The sequence below is a fragment of the Oncorhynchus clarkii genome, chromosome 26 (assembly GCF_045791955.1).
Source record: "Oncorhynchus clarkii lewisi isolate Uvic-CL-2024 chromosome 26, UVic_Ocla_1.0, whole genome shotgun sequence".
NCBI classification, from domain to species: Eukaryota; Metazoa; Chordata; class Actinopteri; order Salmoniformes; family Salmonidae; genus Oncorhynchus; species Oncorhynchus clarkii.
Window position 1 is genome coordinate 34,691,937 of NC_092172.1, and position 18,667 is coordinate 34,710,603.

At 48.0% G+C, this 18,667-nt stretch overlaps 1 protein-coding gene and 1 pseudogene across 1 annotated transcript in view; both read right to left on the reverse strand.

Moving 5' to 3' along the window:
- LOC139385077 (major intrinsically disordered Notch2-binding receptor 1-like) overlaps positions 1-18,667 on the reverse strand; it is a 44,563-nt gene that overhangs the window by 11,406 nt on the left and 14,490 nt on the right. The window contains exon 4 of the mRNA XM_071130122.1: positions 7,140-7,406. Coding sequence (XP_070986223.1) covers positions 7,140-7,406 — 267 coding nt within the window. The remainder of the gene's footprint in view (positions 1-7,139; positions 7,407-18,667) is intronic.
- LOC139385264 (toll-like receptor 13) lies at positions 17,770-18,620 on the reverse strand (annotated as a pseudogene).

Sequence of the window (18,667 nt, forward strand, 5' to 3'; positions counted from 1 at the left end):
TACTTTCTGCAGGTCGAAGAGGACCTTTGAATCAACATCCAGGACCAGCATCCCAGGATCTACCCTACCCTATCCACCCTGTCTACTGTAATATCTACCCTGTCTACTGTAATATCCACCCTGTCCACTGTAATATCCACCCTGTCTACTGTAATATCCACCCTGTCTACTGTAATATCCACCCTGTCTACTGTAATATCCACCCTGTCTACTGTAATATCCACCCTGTCTACTGTAATATCCACCCTGTCTACTGTAATATCCACCCTGTCCACTGTAATATCCACCCTGTCTACTGTAATGTCCACCCTGTCCACTGTAATATCCACCCTGTCTACTGTAATATCCACCCTGTCCACTGTAATATCCACCCTGTCTACTGTAATGTCCACCCTGTCCACTGTAATATCCACCCTGTCTACTGTAATATCCACCCTGTCCGCTGTAATATCCACCCTGTCTGCTGTAATATCCACCCTGTCTACTGTAATATCCACCCTGTCTACTGTAATATCCACCCTGTCTACTGTAATATCCACCCTGTCTACTGTAATATCCACCCTGTCCACTGTAATATCCACCCTGTCTACTGTAATATCCACCCTTTCTACTGTAATATCCACCCTGTCTACTGTAATATTCACCCTTTCTACTGTAATATCCACCCTAACTACTGTAATATCCACCCTGTCTACTGTAAACCCACCCTTTCTACTGAAATATCCACCCTGTCTACTGTAATATCCACCCTGTCTACTGTAATACCCACCCTTTCTACTGTAATATCCACCCTGTCTACTGTAATATCCAACCTGTCTACTGTAATACCCACCCTTTCTACTGTAATATAAACCCTGTCCACTGTAATATCCACCCTGTCTACTGTAATATCCACCCTGTCCACTGTAATATCCACCCTGTCTACTGTAATATCCACCCTGTCTACTGTAATATCCACCCTGTCCACTGTAATATCCACCCTGTCCACTGTAATATCCACCCTGTCCACTGTAATATCCACCCTATCTACTGTAATATCCACCCTTTCTACTGTAATATCCACCCTGTCTACTGTAATACCCACCCTTTCTACTGTAATACCCACCCTTTCTACTGTAATATCCACCCTGTTGTCACGAACCTCGCCGAGGATGGTGCCTCTTCCTGTTCGGGCGGTGCTCGGCGGTCGTCGTCGCCGGCCTATTAGCTGCCATCGATTCCCTTTCCGTTTGTTTTGGGTTATTGGTTAATTGGGTACACCTGTTTTGTATTAGGATTTGTTTGTAGGGTATTTAGGGGCACTAGGCCCGCTGGGTATTTGTGCGGGCTTGTTTTTGTTACTCTGTGTTTTGTTGGTGTGATTTATTATTGTATTTATTCTCCGGACTGTTTAGTCCTGTTGTTGTTTTGGACTAGCAACGTATTTACGCCCTGTGTGTTGGCGTGACTGTTTTTGTTGCGCTGGGGAATAAATCTGAGGAAAACGACTGAACCCTGCTCTCTGCGCCTGATTCCACCCACCACACCTAGTAGATCATAACAGAAGCCCGCACCATTGAAATGGAGTCAGCAGGAGCAGCGACCACTCCTCTCCCCACTATGGAGGAGCGCGTTCATCACCATACAGCTGTCCTCCATCGGATTGGTACCGCGATGGACCAGATGATGGAGAGGATGGAACGATGGGAGAGGAGTGGTCTCCCGACATCTACCCCAGCTCCCCCACTCCCGACACCACCTACTCCACCTACATCGTCCTCTGGGTCCGGCGCACTACGTCTCTCCCCCCCGAGGGAGTACGATGGAGAGGCTGCTGGGTGCCAGGGATTTTTGCTCCAGCTGGAGCTCTACCTGGCTACCGTGCGTCCGGCTCCCTCGGGTGAGGAGAGTGTGAGCCTCCTCGTCTCCTGTTTAACGGGCAGGGCCCTGGACTGGGCTAACGCAGTCTGGAACAGTCCAGACTCAGCTCGGGACAACTACCTGGAGTTCACCCGCCGTTTCCGAGCAGTGTTCGATCATCCACCAGAGGGTAAAGCGGCGGGTGAGCGACTGTTCCACCTCAGACAGGAGACGAGGAGCGCGCAGGACTTCGCGTTGGAGTTTAGGACCCTAGCTGCTGGTGCTGGGTGGAATGACAGGGCCCTGATGGACCATTACCGGTGTAGTCTCCGGGAGGACGTCCGCCGGGAGCTGGCTTGCAGGGACACAACTCTCTCCCTGGATGAACTAATAGACATGTCTATTCGATTGGACAACCTGCTAGCTGCCCGCGGGCGTTCAGAAGGGGTCCTGTTAATTCCACCGTCCAGCTCTCCCACTCCCACTCCGATGGAGTTGGGAGGAGCTGCATCTAGGGGGACCAGAGGAGGAGGCTACTCCTGCACCTATTGTGGACGGAGAGGACACACTTCGGACCGGTGTTGGAGGAGTCCCTCTGGGAGTCGAGATGGTCGGCAGAGCGCTCCTCGGCCACCCCAGGTGAGTAAGCACCAAACTCACCCAGAGCTCCCTGTTGGTCACATGTTTTTGTTATTTTTTTTCCCTGCATTTTTCCCCTCTCTTCAGCATAAGGCGCTAGTCGATTCAGGCGCAGCTGTGAGTTTTATGGATCGTGGACTCGCCCGTAAATTGGGTATTCCGTTAGTGCAGATAGACCCACCTGTCCCCGTGCACTCCTTAGATAGCCGACCGCTAGGGTCAGGGCTGGTCAGGGAGGCCACGATTCCGCTGGACATGGTAACGCAGGGGAATCATAGGGAGAGGATCAGTTTCTACCTTATTGATTCACCTGGGTTTCCGGTGGTGTTGGGGGTTCCCTGGCTGGCTATTCACAATCCCCTTATTTCCTGGAAACAGGGGGCTCTTAAGGGGTGGTCAGACGAGTGTTCAGAGAGGTGTTTAGGAGTTTCCATCTGTGCCACGACGGTGGAGAGTCCAGACCAGGTTTCCACCGTGCGCATTCCCCCCGAATATGCCGATTTGGCTATCGCTTTTAGTAAGAGGAAAGCGACCAAATTACCACCCCATCGACGGTGGGATTGCATGATAAACCTCCTGGAGAACGCTGCACTTCCCCGGAGTCATGTGTACCCACTGTCACAGGAGGAGACGCTGGCTATGGAAACATATGTCACGGAAGCTCTGAGACAGGGGTACATTCGGCCCTCCATGTCACCCGTCTCCTCGAGTTTCTTTTTTGTGAGGAAAAAGGAGGGAGGTCTGCGTCCGTGCATTGATTATCGAGGTCTCAATTCGATCACAGTGGGTTTTAGTTATCCGCTACCTCTCATCGCTACGGCGGTGGAATCATTCCACGGAGCGCGTTTCTTCACAAAACTGGACCTCAGGAGCGCGTATAATCTGGTGCGTATTCGGGGAGGAGACGAGTGGAAAACAGCGTTTAGTACCACATCAGGCCACTATGAGTACCTCGTCATGCCGTATGGGTTGAAAAATGCTCCAGCCGTCTTTCAATCCTTTGTAGATGAGATTCTCAGGGACTTGCACGGGCAGGGTGTGGTAGTCTATATTGATGACATCTTGATTTATTCTGCCACACGCGCCGCGCATTTTTCCCTGGTGCGCAAGGTTCTTGGGCGACTGCTGGAGCATGACCTATACGTCAAGGCTGAGAAATGTGTGTTTTCCAAACCAGCCGTTTCCTTCTTGGGTTATCGCATTTCCAGCTCGGGGATGATGATGGAGTGTGACCGCGTTAACGCCGTGCGTAATTGGCCGACTCCGACCACGGTAAAGGAGGTGCAGCGGTTTTTAGGGTTTGCCAATTACTACCGGAGGTTTATCCGGGGTTTTGGCCAAGTAGCGGCGCCCATTACCTCACTGCTGAAGGGAGGGCCGGTGCGTTTGCGGTGGTCAGCAGAGGCTGATGGAGCCTTCAACCAGTTGAAGGCACTGTTCACTGGGGCTCCCGTGTTGGCGCATCCGGACCCTTCGTTAGCATTCATAGTGGAGGTGGATGCGTCCGAGGCTGGGGTTGGAGCCGTGCTGTCTCAGCGCTCGGGTACGCCACCGAAGCTCCGTCCCTGCGCTTTCTTTTCTAAGAAGCTGGGTCCGGCAGAGAGGAACTATGATGTGGGGGACCGGGAGTTACTAGCTATGGTAAAGGCCCTGAAGGTGTGGAGACACTGGCTAGAGGGGGCTAAACACCCTTTTCTCATCTGGACTGATCACCGTAATCTGGAGTATATTCGTGCAGCGAGGAGACTGAATCCGCGCCAGGCTAGGTGGGCCATGTTCTTTACACGTTTTAGATTTACGATCTCTTACAGACCAGGTTCCCTCAACACTAAGGCCGACGCGCTGTCCCGTCTCTATGACACCGAGGACCGGTCTATCGAACCCACTCCCATCCTTCCTGCTTCTCGGCTGGTGGCCCCAGTGGTATGGGAGGTGGACGCGGACATCGAGCGGGCGTTGAGGGTTGAACCTGCGCCTGCACAGTGTCCGACTGGCAGAAGTTACGTACCGCTTGGTGTCCGTGATAAGTTGATTCGGTGGGCTCACACACTACCGTCTGCGGGTCATCCGGGGATCGATAGGACAGTGTGGGGTCTTAGAGGGAAATACTGGTGGCCCACCTTAGCTAGGGATGTGAGGCTCTATGTCTCTTCCTGTTCGGTATGCGCCCAGAGTAAGGCTCCTAGGCACCTTCCTAGAGGGAAGTTACAGCCCCTCCCGATTCCACAACGGCCATGGTCCCATCTCTCGGTAGATTTCCTTACTGATCTTCCCCCTTCTCAGGGGAACACTACCGTTCTGGTCGTTGTGGATCGGTTCTCTAAGTCCTGCCGTCTCCTTCCATTGCCTGGTCTCCCTACGGCCCTACAGACTGCAGAGGCTCTTTTTACCCACGTCTTCCGGCACTATGGGGTCCCAGAGGATATCGTCTCCGATCGGGGTCCCCAGTTCACATCTCGGGTTTGGAAGGCGTTTATGGAGCGTCTGGGGATCTCGGTCAGCCTTACCTCTGGTTATCACCCCGAAAGTAATGGGCAGGTGGAGAGAGTAAACCAGGAAGTGGGCAGGTTTCTGAGGTCGTATTGCCAGGACCGGCCAGGAGAATGGGCAAGGTACGTCCCATGGGCAGAGTTAGCCCAGAATTCTCTTCGGCATTCGTCCACGAATATGTCGCCATTCGAATGTGTACTGGGTTACCAGCCGGTCCTGGCTCCGTGGCATCAGAGTCAGACCGAGGCTCCTGCGGTGGAGGAGTGGGTACAGCGCTCTAGAGAGACCTGGCGGGCAGTCCAGGATTCTCTCAGGCAGGCCAGTGAACGGCAGAAGAGAGACGCTGACCGCCACCGCAGTGAGGCCCCGGTGTTCGCACCAGGGGACAGGGTCTGGCTCTCGACCCGAAACCTGTCCCTCCGCCTGCCCTGCCGGAAGCTGGGGCCGCAGTGTGTGGGGCCATTTAAAGTCCTGAGGAGGATAAACGAGGTGTGTTATAGATTGCAACTTCCCTCTTATTATCGTATTAACCCCTCGTTTCATGTGTCTCTCCTCAGGCCGGTGGTAGCTGGTCCCCTACAAGACGGTGAGGTACCGGAGGTCCCTCCACCCCCTCTGGACATCGAGGGTCCCCGGCGTACACAGTACGAGCTATTCTGGACTCGAGACGCCGGGTGAGGGGCGTACCTCGTGGACTGGGAGGGGTACGGTCCGGAGGAGAGGTGCTGGGTACCGGGGAGGGACATTTTAGATCCTTCCCTCTTGAGGGATTTCCATCGCCTCCACCCGGATCGCCCTGCGCCTCGTCCTCCGGGTCGTCCTCGAGGCCGGGGTCGGCGCGCTGCGGGAGCCGCGCGTCAGGGGGGGGGGTACTGTCACGAACCTCGCCGAGGATGGTGCCTCTTCCTGTTCGGGCGGTGCTCGGCGGTCGTCGTCGCCGGCCTATTAGCTGCCATCGATTCCCTTTCCGTTTGTTTTGGGTTATTGGTTAATTGGGTACACCTGTTTTGTATTAGGATTTGTTTGTAGGGTATTTAGGGGCACTAGGCCCGCTGGGTATTTGAGCGGGCTTGTTTTTGTTACTCTGTGTTTTGTTGGTGTGATTTATTATTGTATTTATTCTCCGGACTGTTTAGTCCTGTTGTTGTTTTGGACTAGCAACGTATTTACGCCCGGTGTGTTGGCGTGACTGTTTTTGTTGCGCTGGGGAATAAATCTGAGGAAAACGACTGAACCCTGCTCTCTGCGCCTGATTCCACCCACCACACCTAGTAGATCATAACACCTGTCTACTGTAATATCCACCCTGTCTACTGTAATATCCACCCTGTCCACTGTAATATCCACCCTGAATATCCACCCTGTCCACTGTAATATCCACCCTGTCTACTGTAATATCCACCCTTTCTACTGTAATATCCACCCTGTCTACTGTAATATTCACCCTTTCTACTGTAATAGCCACCCTTTCTACTGTAATAGCCACCCTGTCTACTGTAATATCCACCCTGTCTACTGTAATGTCAACCCTGTCTACTGTAATGTCCACCCTGTCTACTGTAATATCCACCCTATCCACTGTAATATCCACACTGTCTACTGTAATACCCACCCTATCCACTGTAATATCCACACTGTCTACTGTAATACCCACCCTGTCTACTGTAATATCCACCCTGTCTACTGTAATATCCACCCTGTCTATTGTAATATCAACCCTGTCTACTGTAATGTCCACCCTGTCTACTGTAATATCCACCCTGTCTGCTGTAATATCCACCCTGTCCACTGTAATAGCCACCCTGTCTACTGTAATATCCACCCTGTCTACTGTAATGTCCACCCTGTCTACAGTAATATCCACCCTGTCCACTGTAATATCCACCCTGTCTACTGTAATATCCACCCTGTCTACTGTAATATCCACCCTGTCTGCTGTAATATCCACCCTGTCTACTGTAATATAAACCCTGTCTACTGTAATGTCCACCCTGTCTGCTGAAATATCCACCCTGTCTACTGTAATATCCACTCTGTCTGCTGTAATATCCACCCTGTCTACTGTAATATCCACCCTGTCTGCTGTAATATCCACCCTGTCTACTGTCGGTAATATTAACAGCAATGGAAGGAGGAAAATAGAGAAAAAGCCTATAGTCAGCAGTCCTTACCTGCAGGTCCAGGGCGGTCAGCTGCTTGCCTTTCTCGCCACCCGCATTGCGCTTGTACTCCTCGATGGTCCAGGAGGGCTGACCCCGTTTGCCGTCAACCGACAGGCCTGTGAGCCTGAGGTCTGTGTACAGGGGGCTGCCCTTCATGTGGGACTTGACGGAGGGGGGGAAGGGGTGCGGTGAGAACACCTGCTCCACCAGGTAGGAGTCCTTGGGGGGCTTTGAGGAGCGGTGGACCTGGGGGGCCTTCTCATACTGGCGCTCCCGCTCTGACTGTAGTGGGGAGGGATGGAGGGGGGGGTCAGAGGTTAAAGTTGAAAAGTGGGGTAAACGGACAGTGAGAAAGAGAGAGAGAGAGGAGGGAGAGAAAGAGAGAGGGAGAGAGGGAGAGAGAGAGAGAGAAAGAGAGAGGGGGGAGAAAGAGAGAGAGAAAGGGGGGAGAGGGGAGAGAGAGAGAGAGAGAGAGAGGGGGAGAGAGAGAGGGGGGGAAAGAGAGAGAGAGGGGGGAAAGAGAGAAGGGGAAAGAGAGGGAGAGAGAGAGAGAGAGAGAGAGAGAGAGAGAGAGAGAGAGAGAGGGGGAGAGAGAGAGAGGGGGAAAGAGAGAAGGGGAAAGAGAGGGAGAGAGAGAGAGAGAGAGAGAGAGGGGGAGAGAGAGAGAGGGGGGAAGAGAGAAGGGGAAAGAGAGGGAGAGAGAGAGAGAGAGAGAGAGAGAGAGAGAGAGTGTTATCATATAAAAACTGTCACGCGTACATTGCTGAGGTAAGACCAATGTTTTCATTGAGTGACTGTGTGACCCAATAAAGAGACAATACCAATGTATCAGTGTATAGAAAACACACTGTCCTGCAGCTTGGGAAGTGTGCTGTTTTGCTTTACCCCAGGAAACCCAGAAACATGTTTGGTTGAATAGTCCAGTTCCCAGAGTCATAAGAGAAAGATAATGCTACTGTAGATATAGACAGCTAGAACCCTGAACACAACACTGTGTTATAGACAGCTAGAACCCTGAACACAACACTGTGTTATAGACAGCTAGAACCCTGAACACAACACTGTGTTATAGACAGCTAGAACCCTGAACACAACACTGTGTTATAGACAGCTAGAACCCTGAACACAGCACTGTGTTATAGACAGCTAGAAACCCTGAACACACTGTGTTATAGACAGCTAGAACCCTGAACACAACACTGTGTTATAGACAGCTAGAACCCTGAACACAACACTGTGTTATAGACAGCTAGAACCCTGAACACAGTACTGTGTTATAGACAGCTAAGAGCCCTGAACACAACACTGTGTTATAGACAGCTAGAAACCCTGAACACACTGTGTTATAGACAGCTAGAAACCCTGAACACACTGTGTTATAGACAGCTAGAAACCCTGAACACACTGTGTTATAGACAGCTAGAACCCTGAACACAACACTGTGTTATAGACAGCTAGAACCCTGAACACAACACTGTGTTATAGACAGCTAGAACCCTGAACACAGCACTGTGTTATAGACAGCTAGAAACCCTGAACACAACACTGTGTTATAGACAGCTAGAAACCCTGAACACACTGTGTTATAGACAGCTAGAACCCTGAACACAACACTGTGTTATAGACAGCTAGAACCCTGAACACAACACTGTGTTATAGACAGCTAGAACCCTGAACACAGCACTGTGTTATAGACAGCTAGAAACCCTGAACACACTGTGTTATAGACAGCTAGAACCCTGAACACAACACTGTGTTACAGACATGTGTTATAGACAGCTAGAACCCTGAACACAACACTGTGTTATAGACAGCTAGAACCCTGAACACAACACTGTGTTATAGACAGCTAGAACCCTGAACACACTGTGTTATAGACAGCTAGAACCCTGAACACAGCACTGTGTTATAGACAGCTAGAACCCTGAACACAGCACTGTGCTATATACAGCTAAGAGCCCTGAACACAGCACTGTGCTATAGACAGCTAGAACCCTGAACACTGTACTGTGCTATAGACAGCTAGAACCCTGAACACAGCACTGTGCTATAGACAGCTAGAAACCCTGAACACAGCACTGTGCTATAGACAGCTAAGAGCCCTGAACACAGTACTGTGTTATAGACAGCTAATAGCCCTGAACACAGTACTGTGCAATAGACAGCTAAGAGCCCTGAACATAGCACTGTGATATAGACAGCTAGAAACCCTGAACACAGTAATGTGCTATAGACAGCTAAGAGCCCTGAACACAGCACTGTGTTATAGACAGCTAAGAGCCCTGAACACAGCACTGTGTTATAGACAGCTAAGAGCCCTGAACACAACACTGTGTTATAGACAGCTAGAAACCCTGAACACAGCACTGTGTTATAGACAGCTAAGAGCCCTGAACACAGTACTGTGTTATAGACAGCTAAGAGCCCTGAACACAACACTGTGTTATAGACAGCTAGAAACCCTGAACACAGCACTGTGTTATAGACAGCTAGAAACCTTGAACACAGCACTGTGTTATAGACAGCTAGAAACCCTGAACACAGTACTGTGTTATAGACAGCTAGAAACCCTGAACACAGTACTGTGTTATAGACAGCTAGAAACCCTGAACACAGTACTGTGTTATAGACAGCTAGAAACCTTGAACACAGTACTGTGTTATAGACAGCTAGAAACCCTGAACACAGTACTGTGTTATAGACAGCTAGAAACCCTGAACACAGTACTGTGTTATAGACAGCTAGAAACCCTGAACACAGTACTGTGTTATAGACAGCTAGAAACCCTGAACACAGTACTGTGTTATAGACAGCTAGAAACCCTGAACACAGTACTGTGTTATAGACAGCTAGAAACCCTGAACACAGTACTGTGTTATAGACAGCTAAGAGCCCTGAACACAACACTGTGTTATAGACAGCTAGAAACCCTGAACACAACACTGTGTTATAGACAGCTAGAAACCTTGAACACAGCACTGTGTTATAGACAGCTAGAAACCCTGAACACAGTACTGTGTTATAGACAGCTAGAAACCCTGAACACAGTACTGTGTTATAGACAGCTAGAAACCCTGAACACAGTACTGTGTTATAGACAGCTAGAAACCTTGAACACAGCACTGTGTTATAGACAGCTAGAAACCCTGAACACAGTACTGTGTTATAGACAGCTAGAAACCCTGAACACAGTACTGTGTTATAGACAGCTAAGAGCCCTGAACACAGCACTGTGTTATAGACAGCTAGAAACCCTGAACACAACACTGTGCTATAGACAGCTAGAAACCATGAACACAGTACTGTGTTATAGACAGCTAAGAGCCCTGAACACAACACTGTGCTATAGACAGCTATTATACTACCAGTACTGCAGTACCAGGAATCCTTCTCTCCATGAGTTCACTGCATTAAAGAAGAAACACACTCATGTATACACTCTCTTTTCAAGTCAATAAAAAAAGTTATCCGTAAACAAAGTGCCGAATTATGAAGCACAACATTTGTTTTTAATATCTGTGAGCATCTGATTTCTGCCCTGGGGGAAGAAAAGAAAATGCTCCTGTTCAGTTGGAGAGTTGGCCATTTTTCCAAAAGGAACTAAATCAGATTTCTCTCTGCCATTTGAAGTGCATTTTGGACTATCGCGGGATAACCTTAGAAATCAGTGTTCACTAACACAATGAAATCTATCATTGGGAAATTGATGAAGTAGTGTAAGCCTTTAAGTTCATTCAAGTCTACAGTCAATATGAACCCTTACGGCCAAACCAGTCAATCAAAACAAGAACAGCATGTACAGCATGTTTCTATTGGCCAGATGAACATCCATTAATGTTATTGATCAATGGAAGACCTTCTCTCTTCATTCTTAAACACATTTCCATGACAACAAAACACATTTCCCCAAATGACCTCCTTTCATTTTTATGTCTTCCATTGTTATGTTATTGTTATCTCCACTGACCAAGATAAACAATGTGAAGAACACATCACTCTACTGTGCAATCTATTAATTACAAGTCTGGGCCAGTAAAAAACACCACATTTAGCACAAATACTCAATTCTTCATGAGTGTTTTTAGGCTCTACACCCCTCAATGCAGGGATGCATCGGGACGAGACATTTCTAACACACCATTTTTTCCCTCAACACCACCATTATTAGTCAAATAATGAGCATTTAGCGCAAAACCCCAGACCAGCCCATCTGACATTTGCCTGAATTGACCTATGGCCCGTCGGTCTGCATCAACATTAACAGCAATGGGTAACGCCAGCTATCAGAGTCATAGAAGTGACTCAAATCTATTCCTGTCTGGTTAACTGCTCATATATACGTTGACAATGTGCCTCTGTCTCTGAGGCTGCGACTGTACGTTTCAAATGGACGTCTCTCCAGCCATCTGGAGGGCTGCATTCAATGTTAATTGGATGTTGATGAATACCGAGCTGTAGGGGGAGAACAGCACAATGCATGTCTTAATTCAGGAATGCTCCTTCGCAGACAAATCGATGTGTGTTTGTATGTGTGTATGTGTGTGTGTAGTTTGTTTTGCCAAGTAAATCTGCTCTCAGCTCCTGATCACCCAGGCTCCTTGTCAATCAGGCTTATCTATCTGTGTGGTAGGTCTACTTAGAGGATGTCTCTCAGCTGAGGTTAGTAGCTAGTTGTATCATCTCGGCAGTTGGAGATGATGCCCATGTTTATGGAATCATTCCAGGGGGTGGAGAATGTTGTGCCTGCCTGCCTGCCTGCCTGCCTGCCTGCCTGCCTGGCTGCCTACCTGCCTACCTACCTACCTGACTTACCTAATGAGAGTGACGAGCGAGATGAAAGCTTCAACACCGCCATCACACTTCTCACAATGTTGTTTTGGCACCCTAACCTGACATCCTTATTAACATTCAGGAGTTATATGAGTCTTGCAGAGGCTCTGGTGACAGGGAGGGGAGAGGAGGGAGATGGGAGGGGAGGGGGAAAGAGAGAGTAGAGAGGGACATTTGTGATCTGAATGGGAGGGGGAGGATCAGGGGACGTCTTGGTTGAAAGAGACATCGAGGCAGTGGAGAGGGAGTCAGGAGAGGGGAGAGGGAGGGAGCAAAGAGGAGAGGGGAGGGAGCAAAGAGGAGAGGGGAGGGGAGGGAAAGAGCAAAGAGGGGAGGGAGGGAGCAAAGAGGGGAGGGAGGGAGCAAAGAGGAGAGGGAGGGAGCAAAGAGGAGAGGGGAGGGAGCAAAGAGGAGAGGGAGGGAGCAAAGAGGAGAGGGGCGGGAGAGAGCAAAGAGGAGAGGGGAGGGAGGGAGCAAAGAGGAGAGGGGAGGGAGCAAAGGGGGAGGGGAGGGAGGGAGGGAGCAAAGAGGAGAGGGGAGGGAGGGAGCAAAGAGGAGAGGGGAGGGAGGGAGCAAAGAGGAGAGGGGAGGGAGGGAGCAAAGAGGAGAGGGGAGGGAACAAAGGGGGAGGGGAGGGAGCAAAGAGGAGAGGGGAGGGAGGGAGCAAAGGGGGAGGGGAGGGAGGGGGCAAAGAGGAGAGGGGAGGGAGGGAGCAAAGAGGAGAGGGGAGGGAGAGAACAAAGAGGAGAGGGAGGGAGCAAAGGGGGAGGGGAGGGAGGGAGCAAAGAGGAGAGGGGCAGAGAGAACAAAGGGGAGTTTGGGTAGAGAGGAATGCGAGAGTCAGGGAGGAGAGAGGGAGGGAGAGAAGCTATAAAAACAGGGGACTGCTGATAAGAGAGGGGGTATGGCTGGGCTTCAAAGGCCACTGAACAGATGGACTAACCTTTACTGTGGGTCTGCATCTGACCTCTGTCTCAGGACCCTCTCTCTATTCACACGGACACAACAGTACTGCAAGAAACAAAACCTATTCTAACATTAAATATTAACATACCAACGTATCCTCTGGAATGTTAGATACAGTATCTATACAATATGAATGTGTAATGATACATTGGGGCAAAAAAGTATTTAGTCAGCCACCAATTGTGCAAGTTCTCCCACTTAAAAAGATGAGAGAAGCCTATTTGGTCTTGGCCATAGTGGAGTTTGGAGTGTGACTGTTTGAGGTTGTGGACAGGTGTCTTTTATACTGATAACAAGTTCAAACAGGTGCCATTAATACAGGTAACGAGTGGAGGACAGAGGAGCCTCTTAAAGAAGAAGTTACAGGTCTGTGAGAGCCAGAAATCTTGCTTGTTTGTAGGTGACCAAATACTTATTTTCTACCATAATTTGGAAATAAATTCATTAAAAATCCTACAATGTGATTTTCTGGATTTTTTTTCCTCATTTTGTCTGTCATGGTTGAAGTGTACCTATTATGAAAATTACAGGCCTCTCTCATCTTTTTAAGTGGGAGAACTTGCACAATGGTGGCTGACTAAATACTTTTTTGCCCCACTGTATGTAATATTGGGAATGAAGAAGACTATGACTGAAGCTTTGGACAAATGAATGGGCCTGTAAGAAACGCATCATTTTTACCAAATTAAGGTTCTGAATGAAACTTGAACTTTTTAAATTGGGGTGGAACTATTTTCATATCATCAGGTAACGTGAGATTTGGGAAGTGGAACTATCATGGAAAATAAATGTATTCACATTGCTGTGGATAAATGTATTGTATTCATATTGCTGTGGATAAATGTACTATATTCACATTGCTGTGGATAAATGTATTGTATTCATATTGCTGTGGATAAATGTACTATATTCACATTGCTGTGGATAAATGTATTGTATTCATATTGCTGTGGATAAATGTACTGTATTCATATTGCTGTGGATAAATGTACTGTATTCATATTGCTGTGGATAAATGTACTGTATTCATATTGCTGTGGATAAATGTACTATATTCACATTGCTGTGGATAAATGTATTGTATTCATATTGCTGTGGATAAATGTACTGTATTCATATTGCTGTGGATAAATGTACTGTATTCACATTGCTGTGGATAAATGTACTGTATTCATATTGCTGTGGATAAATGTACTGTATTCACATTGCTGTGGATAAATGTATTGTATTCATATTGCTGTGGATAAATGTACTGTATTCATATTGCTGTGGATAAATGTACTGTATTCACATTGCTGTGGATAAATGTACTGTATTCATATTGCTGTGGATAAATGTACTGTATTCATATTGCTGTGGGTAAATGTACTGTATTCACATTGCTGTGGATAAATGTACTGTATTCATATTGCTGTGAATAAATGTACTGTATTCATATTGCTGTGGATAAATGTACTGTATTCACATTGCTGTGGATAAATGTATTGTATTCATATTGCTGTGGATAAATGTACTGTATTCATATTGCTGTGGATAAATGTACTGTATTCATATTGCTGTGGATAAATGTACTGTATTCATATTGCTGTGGATACATTTATTGTATTCATATTGCTGTGGATAAATGTACTGTATTCATATTGCTGTGGGTAAATGTACTGTATTCACATTGCTGTGGATAAATGTACTGTATTCATATTGCTGTGGATAAATGTATTGTATTCATATTGCTGTGGATAAATGTACTGTATTCATATTGCTGACAATAACATGTCTGAAAGGAACTGCTCATTTAGACTATATTACAATCAATACCCAGGTCTAGAATTACACTCAAAATGTGAGCAGGACTGTCACGCCCTGATCTTAGAGAGCTTTTTATGTCTCTATTTTGGTTTGGTCAGGGTGTGATTTGGGTGGGCATTCTATGTTCATTTTTCTATGATCTGTATTTCTTTGTTTTTGCCGGGTATGGTTCTCAATGGGGCGGCAGGGTAGCCTAGTGGTTAGAGTGTTGGACTAGTAACTGAAAGGTTGCAAGTTCAAATCCCTGAGCTGACAAGGTACAAATCTGTTGTTCTGCCCCTGAACAGGCAGTTAACCCACTGTTCCTAGGCCTTTGAAAATAAGAATTTTTCTTAACTGACTTGCCTAGTTAAATAAAGGTATAAAAAATAAAATCAGGGACAGTTGTCTCTGATTGAAATCCATACTTAGGCAGCCTTTTCCCACCTGTGTTTTGTGGGTAGTTATTTTCTGTTTTGTGTTTCTGCACCTGACAGAGCTGTTCGTTGTCGTTTTGCTCTTTGTTATTTTGTTCTAGTGTTCAGTTTTAAATAAATATCACGAACACGTACCACGCTGCGCTTTGGTCCACTCCTTCTTCATCAGACGAGCGTTACAAAACTACCCACCACCAAAGGATAAATCAGCGTGGCAAGGAGGACTGGACATGGAAGGACATCCTGGACGGCAAAGGATCCTAGACGTGGGAGGAGATCCTGGTTGTAAAAGACCGCCTGCCATGGGAGCAGGTCGAAGCAGCAAGGAAGTTGGAGGCAGCTGGTAAAAGGGCCAAGGATTACACGGGGACAAGTCTGGCACTGAAAACCGGGAGGCCATTCCCAATTTTTTTTTTAGGGAGGCACATGGGGAGATTGGCTGAGCCAGGTTGGAGACCTGAGCCAACTCCCCGTGCTTACCGGAGGGGGAGTCGTACTGGTCAGGCACCGTGTTATGCGGTGGAGCGTACGGTGTCTCCAGTGCGCATGCACAGCCCGGTGCGCTACCTTCCAGCTCCCCAAATCGTAAGGGCTAGAGTGGGCATCCAGCCAGGTCGGAGGGTGCCGACTCAGCGCATCTGGCCGCCAGTACGTCTCTATGGCCCGGGATATCCTCCCGGGCCACAGCCCAGTGCGTCCTGTGCCTGCGCCCTGCATCTGCTGGGCGAAAATAACCATCCAGCCAGGACGGGTTGTGCAGGCTCCTAGCTCGAGACCTCCAGTGCTCCTCCACGACCCAGTGTATCCGGTGCCTCTGCCTAGGACAGGGCCTCCTGTATGTCTCTCCAGCCTGGTGAGTCCTGTGCCTGCGCCCAGAATTAATCATCTTATGTCTCCCCAGCCTGGTGAGCCCTGTGAGAGCTCCACGTACCAGACTGCCCATACGTCTCCTCTTTCCAGTGATGATCCATGGCAAGAAGCCTCCAGTGATGATCCATGGCAAGAAGCCTCCAGTGATGATCCATGGCACGAAGCCTCCAGTGATGATCCATGGCACGAAGCCTCCAGTGATGATCCATGGCACGAAGCCTCCAGTGATGATCCATGGCACGAAGCCTCCAGCGAAGGTCTCCAGTCCGGGGCCCGCTACGAGGGTCTCCAGTCTGGCGGCGAGGGTCCCCGCACCAGAGGTGCCACCAAAGTGGGGGGAGCCAGAGGCGGAGGGGGGTCTACGTCCCGCACCAGAGCCGCCGCCGTAAAGGAAGCCCACCCAGACCCTCCCCTTTAGAGTCAGGTTTTGCGGCCAGAGTCCGCACCCCCCAAAGGTGCGGACTCTCTCTGGCCATAGAGAGGCTTTTATTCTCTATTTTGGTTAGGCCAGGGTGTGACTAGGGTGGGCATTCTAGTTTCTTTATTTCTATGTTTTCTATTTCTTTGTGTTTGGTAGGGTGTGGTTCTCAATCAGAGGCAGCTGTCTATCGTTGTCTCTCATTGAGAACCATACTTAGGCAGCCTTTTTTCCACCTGTCTTGGTGAGAAGTTGACTTTGTTTAGGGCACTTCGCCTTTCGCCTCACGGTTTGTTTTTGTAGTGTTTATTGTTTTGTTTTGGCGTCATGTTTATAAATAAAAAGGAAATGTACGCCTACCACGCTGCACCTTGGTCCTCTTACTTTAACAGCCGTGACAAGGACAAGGATGTGGTGCTAATGTTTTGCCCATCACCCGCAGGCAGCCCTGTAATGGTCTACCCCCAATACTATAAGCCTGGTAAATATATAACAACTCCATTATACCTACAGTAATTTAACATTGTCTTATTACTGTGTGGAAGCTAATGGAGTACATTCCACAGCAGTAACTGCCGTGTGGAGAATTGATGAGAAAGTCAAAGTTGTGAGCCAGGCTTGGTTGTATGGCACCAGTGTACAGGTACACTAGATTTACTCAGAGTGTCAGAAACAACTGGTTACCCTCCATCTGGGCAATATGCCAACAGAGGTAAGAAGAGAAAGAGAGTGATTTTTGAGTGATGGTTTATCTGTGTCATTTGGAAATGGCTACGATTGACAGTGAGTCATGGTAATGATGTAAGAAGGAGCTGAAGGGAGCCATGCCTTCTCTTCCTGGGTTCTATAGAATCAGGAGTAAAAGTTTATAGCTAATCAAAAAACAAAGTTCACATAAAAAGCAAGATGACAAATGCATTTGACATTTTATTTTCAAAGCGTTTTTCATCACAAAGATTCAAAAGGTGGTTTATATAAAGCTTTCACTTACACTTAACAATTTCAAGAATCGTAACTCTTACACCTAAAACCTAATATTTTAAAGTTCCAGAAAGCTAGAGAACTAGGAGAACATAACAAGTAAATAAGTCAAACATTTCATCATAAATTCATCATCAAATAGCACACATAATATATTTCATAACACATTTAATTTGACATTTCATCAAGTTTATTGTAGATTTGCATAAACTACATTTCTGATTTCAAACATTGCCATTTGTCAATTATTTTCAGTAGGGTAAATCTAGAACAAAATCTGAGGGTTGATTGGGATCTTTTCATAATGTTTTTTTTAAAACTATATTTTTTTGCCGTTAGATTTAGTGTGTCATTAACATTTTCTATCCACCCCGGACAGGATGGGGTTCTCCTCAGCAAGGCAGTCCCTGGTCTCCAGAGCCACCCGGAGTTCCTGCCAGAAGACTCCAGTGTGTTCCCCAGCTCTGGGCCAGCTCAGGTAGGTACGTCTCTTCACCAGCTTTCTCATCCGGTGGAAGGGGGAGCGCTGCTGGTCTGGGACCTCCTCCAGAAACACCAGGATCAGAACGCCCTTCTGCTCATCAAACAGACGGAAGCTGGCCACCTGGATCTCCCGGGGGCACCACTCACTCTCCAGGTAGCGACGGCTGATCACGCAGATGGTCTTGCGGCTCCCGTAGATGGCGTCTGTGATGTTGTCTACGATGGGTTTGCCTGGCTGGAAGTCACGGTGATGTAGACACAGCTTCCAGCCTTGGTTTCCCTCCAGCGCTGGCAGAAGTTCCCTCAGGACCCAGGGCTCATCGTGGCCATTGTAGGTGACGAAGGCATCATACTGATGAGTCACACGGACGTTCCTCCGCTTTGTGTCATAGAGATAAGCCTGAAAGAGATAGTAGGCGTAGACCAACTGCCATCTCAGGAGATGCTAGACAAAAGACCCCAGCAAGGTTAAAAGGACCAGAGAAGTGGAGGAGATGAAGTAGAAGAATCCTATATCTACTGAACAGTAGTTGGTGTCAAGGTCCAACAGTTTGGTACCACCTAGATGGACCGGATAGTTGCAGGTAAAGTCATAGGCATCAACAACCTGTGTTTGGTTTCTGTTGTCACCCACTGGATAAACCAAGCATTGCTGCAGTCACAGGTGAAAGTCTTGTCTTGCAGGTCCAAGTAAACTAAAGCAGGTAAAGACCGTATCATTGTCTCACTGACTACTGTAAAGTCATTCTTTCTCACCTGTAAGTAAC